The 4,516-nt window shown below is 46.9% G+C and overlaps 3 protein-coding genes across 3 annotated transcripts; 1 reads left to right on the forward strand and 2 right to left on the reverse strand.

The window, feature by feature from the left end:
- Nucleotides 1–19: 19 nt before the first annotated feature.
- Nucleotides 20–615, reverse strand: H257_15301 (hypothetical protein). Its single transcript, XM_009843343.1, has 2 exons — nucleotides 108–615; nucleotides 20–51 (listed from the first exon to the last, which is right to left on the reverse strand). The coding sequence occupies exon 1, from the start codon at nucleotides 608–610 to the stop codon at nucleotides 224–226; it is 387 nt and encodes a 128-aa protein (XP_009841645.1). The 5' UTR covers nucleotides 611–615; the 3' UTR covers nucleotides 20–51; nucleotides 108–223.
- Nucleotides 616–2,522: 1,907 nt separating this feature from the next.
- H257_15302 (hypothetical protein) lies at nucleotides 2,523–3,719 on the forward strand (the record flags this gene model as incomplete). Its single annotated transcript, XM_009843344.1, has 3 exons — nucleotides 2,523–3,045; nucleotides 3,155–3,640; nucleotides 3,694–3,719. 3 exons carry the CDS (start codon nucleotides 2,523–2,525, stop codon nucleotides 3,717–3,719), a joined length of 1,035 nt encoding a protein of 344 aa, XP_009841646.1.
- A 72-nt stretch (nucleotides 3,720–3,791) lies between these two features.
- H257_15303 (hypothetical protein) lies at nucleotides 3,792–4,340 on the reverse strand (the record flags this gene model as incomplete). The annotated part of the gene is made up of 1 exon (XM_009843345.1): nucleotides 3,792–4,340. One exon carries the CDS (start codon nucleotides 4,338–4,340, stop codon nucleotides 3,792–3,794), a length of 549 nt encoding a protein of 182 aa, XP_009841647.1.
- Nucleotides 4,341–4,516: the final 176 nt, after the last annotated feature.

Genomic DNA, 4,516 nt, shown 5'->3' on the forward strand with positions numbered 1-4,516 from the left:
GGTTGTGATCCGATACATTCCCCAATGCTTTCGCGGCCAAAAACACGAACCCTATGTATATATTAAATTTGGCCACAACTCATAAACACTACTACGTAGTAGTATACCTGAAAATGATACAGGACGTTTGCCTTCATTGATTGACATAGTCCCGTTCTGCTTCATCTGGGCCACATGTCGCTTGTACCCATCCGAAAATGCTAATAAAAAATACTGCGTAGTATTAAAATAGTTTAGAAACAAATGTACCTGAAAGTGTTGAGTCCACTTCGGACGATACTTCCATGCTGGACTCCTTGTACAAGAACTTGATCGCACTCTTGTACCCGTTGACTGTCGATGCTGTGTTGTACGTTCTTGGCAACAGCTCGTTACCTTGCTTGTCGCGTTTCACGGACACGTAGGAGAGGTACATCTTGCACACATTCTCTGGAAGAGGTAACATTATGGTTTCGCCCACAACATGCACCGGGTTATTGGCTTGCAGCCATCGCTTGAAGTGCGAGACCATGGTGTTGTAATGCTGCCTTGTACCCTCCAGTAGACGAAGGCGTATGACGTCGTCGCCTGCCTCGGCCTCGCTCTCGTCAGCCTGACGTTTCCGGCCCATCAAACAAAAACTCCTTGTAAGTTATGCGGTATTTGCTACGGATAACCACTTTCGTAGAAGTTTCGTAATCCCAGCCAATCTGTCGATTACTCGATAGGTATACAAATATCAAGTACTGTAAATCTGGATTGGTTGGGGTTACGAAACTCAGACGAAACTATTTGTTTCGCAGTCCTATGGATTATCCGGCTATTACTTTCGTAATCCCCAACTATTGTGAATTTATGCTAACGTTATTATTAACGTTTACGTTATACTAGTAAAGTTACCGATTTAGCAAGTCGTAAAATCAATTTTCGGAACAGTAAATTGAGTCATGTGCTTTAAATTGTTTTTCTACGTTATTACAGGTGATAGATAATAGATTTTGATGGTGATAGATAATAGATTTTGAGCCCGCGTCGACTTCATCACGACGACGTTACTGCATCGCTTTGCCCGCACCGTAGACATCGTCGATGCGGCGCGGGAGAGATTACTGTATGTTATAACGTTAGTGTTGATTTACTAAGGGTCTGTCCCAAGTACATACTTTTAGCAAATGAAAAAGTGGTTCGAAGTAAGCTTACAGTACACTTTCCTACTTCGAAGTGCTTTTTACCTCGTTTTCTGCAAAAAAAAGATTGGCTAATGGTGACTCTGGTTGTAAAAAAAGGCCAAAATCTTCGATATTTTGGCAATTTCTAAGGTCCGTCTGGATGCCACCCACCAATATTATGGGATATTGGAATATTGAATAAAAACATTTTTCGATATTGCAGGAAATTCTTGGGTTTCAAGATCCAGGAATGATTTTGGGTGGTGAGTCTGGATGCCATAGATTTTTTACTTTTAGCAAGTGCGAAATGTGAGTAGTTTACATACTTTGTACTTGGTTCGATTTTATCCATGTCTGAAGTTGGAAGTTTAAAGAATTCAGATTTAGCAAGTCTGAAAAGTAAATCCCGACACACCAAGCCAACACCATCCATTATTCCTTCTCCTGTTCTTAGTCTGAGCCTACCGGTATGACTTCATTGCGCACAATTCAACGAGAGACACATAAGGGCGTATAGTATGTGGATTTGTGTATCATGTGCGACGTTATGAAACGATAGTCATCGAACGCTTTGGATTGTAGGGACTCGGACTAGCTCAGCGGTCCTAATGCCCGCTGCTTTCGAAGTTTGAGGATCTTGTGAGTCAAGATTCTCCCTCTGTTTGGCCGTCAAGTATCGTGGCGACCAAAGATAGGTTTACGTAGTCAGGACCGAGCTCGCCGCCCGTCGTCCATGCCTTGGCATAGGGTGATCAGGCGGCAATCATCGGAGGCTTGGTGCGCGGCGGCGGGGAGTATACTGCGATGCCCTGCCCTGAGCTACAAAGTCAGACTAGCGTCCTGCATCACTGTACATACCCGCGCTTGTGCACTATCCTAACACTACAAAGTCTTAACTACCTATGCGTCGGCTGAAGCGAGTCGGAGCATGTTGGTGTGAGTGGAGATTTCGCAAGAAAACCTCAATAGAGCAATTTGATTGGCTCGGAAAGTAGTCAGATGTCCGCGGACTTCGAGGCCAAAAGTGTGATGACTTCCTCACTTTTCAGACCTGTTTCCGAACAAAGTCTGCAAGCTTCGAAGTTCGAATCGAAGTTTAAGTCTGGAAAGTCAAGATTTCGCACTTGCTAAGGGCGTGTTCGGTGAAAATTGATTCTGACGCATAAAATTTGACTCTAGTAGACTTTGATTCTACTTGATTTCAACTCTGATGGAAAAACGAATATTATCAAGTTGCGCTGACCGAACAAGATTCGGAATCACATCAAATATGCACCCTACAAATCGATGTATCTTGACTAATAATACAGGAAAGTGAAATATAATATGAGGCAGGTCAAATCCACTCCCTCCATTTGCTTGACAACCACCAACATGCACGACAAGGCCATTGCCGTTTGGACTGTCGACTCGGAGCTCCGACTGAGTAGCGCATTCCAGCAGCAGGCGACGAAACCTAAGCACGTGGCGGCCGGTGGGAAGAATCTACGCGAGCCAGGGTGGCAGTGTGTGTTGGAAGCACTCCAGCCATTTGGATTTGATTCCACGGGACAACTGCAGTCGAAGTGGCGACGCATGAAATGCGATTTCGCGGACTACGCGTTCCTTCTCAACTTGTCGGGGTTTGGTGATGGCTTCTCGGACGACAAGTGGGGTGAATTGGACGCCGGGCGACCCAAGTCAAAGTTGTCGCGATTCAAGGACAAGCCCTACCAACACTGGGAGGCCATGTCAAGTGTTATTGGGGACTCGATGGCGCGTGGGGACAATATCGTGTCAGCATCGGGAATTGTGCAGGGTATGAGCACTGCTGAAGACGTCGTGGGTGCAGTCGTGAAACGTGGCGTTGCGCGCAGCTCGTCTGTTGTGGAATGTGGAGACGTCGATCTGGATCAGGGTAATTTGTCTGCCGCGCAAAAAAGAGCAACAATCCTCGATTCTGCGTGAGGTGAACGCTCGCCTGCCATTCATGGCAAAACGAGGTCTTGTGATGGTGGGCTGGGCAGCTGTGGCGGAGGCCGTTGCTTCACAAGAAGAGTTCTCGCGGCCCGGTTTTGACGCCAAGAGGACCCAAAGCCGCTTCACCTTGCTCCTTGAGGGCCACCGGGTTCGCGACGATGAGTCCATGAGAGCATCAGGCGTCGCCGAAGACTACAGTGAGAAGTCACAACTGCTGGACGAGTTGTCTTCCGTTTACGACGACTGGAAGAAGCGTGACAAGTTGCGCCTGGAAGATGTTATGCGTGAGGCGGAGCGAGTCGAGACGATGGGGGCAACAATTCGTGAAGAAGCGATGCAGTCATTGGGCAAACGCAAGAAGATCGACCAAGTCGACGGTGATGCCGGCGGCGGCAACAACGGAGGCACTTTAGCCAAGATGATGAAGATGATGCATGACGATAACAACGCTGACCTGGAGTTTCGTAAGTACCAGTACGAAAAAGACCAAGAAGAGCGTGAAGCTGTGCGATCCCGCGAATATGAAGAGCGACGTATAGAACGAGAGTTACAGGCAGAGCAACTTCGATGTGACCGAGAAAGTCAGGCAACTCAATTACGCATGCATCTTGAGATGATGATGAACATGATTACATCGATGAATAAATCTAAGTAATTACACTTGCATAAGAATAATTGTTTGGATTAAACGTCAATTATGTCTAAGGTGTCCAAATATGACTCCAAGCTTGGTGGATCCAACTTGAAGAATTTGCTGATTTGATTTCCTCCAAAGTAGCAACAATGACAATTTGTCAATAGCATGGCCACACACACGACTTTGGCCACTAGGGATAAACGTATCTTCGACAACCCTTTGAACGTAATAAACGCCCAAAGTGTCTTCATAACCTTGAAGTTCCACTCCACTGATTGGCGCACACGACTCATCCACTTGTTGAAGTCCCTTTGAGCGTTGCTCAATCCGTTGCCCTTGTAACCAGAAAGCAAAAACTTGGACACGCCATACGCGGGGTCGCCATAAATACACTTGCGCCAAAACAAACCAGAGTGCGCCTCGAGGTAATCCAACAAGCCACTGTACCGTAGCATCGTGGTGTCGTGGCGTCTTCCTTCGGCCGGCCCAAAGAAGTGAACACAAATCCCGTCCGGTGCAGTGACGGCTTGATAGTTCAGACAGTACACGCGTTTGTGGCCACTGTACACTTCCTTCTGCATGTTGTTTCCGTCCATGGTCGCTGAAATCCGGCAAACTTGGACTTTGGTTCCATCAATGAATCCAAACACGTTCTGTGATGGTGAGCCCTTGCGGGCGATTGCAGCACAGTAGTCATCGATGTTACGGCTCACGAGCTTGTAGTTGAAGTACAGTAACTTGTTCCAACGGCTGTAGATTTCGTTCAGGACAT

This window comes from Aphanomyces astaci, assembly GCF_000520075.1.
Source record: "Aphanomyces astaci strain APO3 unplaced genomic scaffold supercont1.68, whole genome shotgun sequence".
Taxonomy (NCBI): Eukaryota; Oomycota; class Saprolegniomycetes; order Saprolegniales; family Verrucalvaceae; genus Aphanomyces; species Aphanomyces astaci.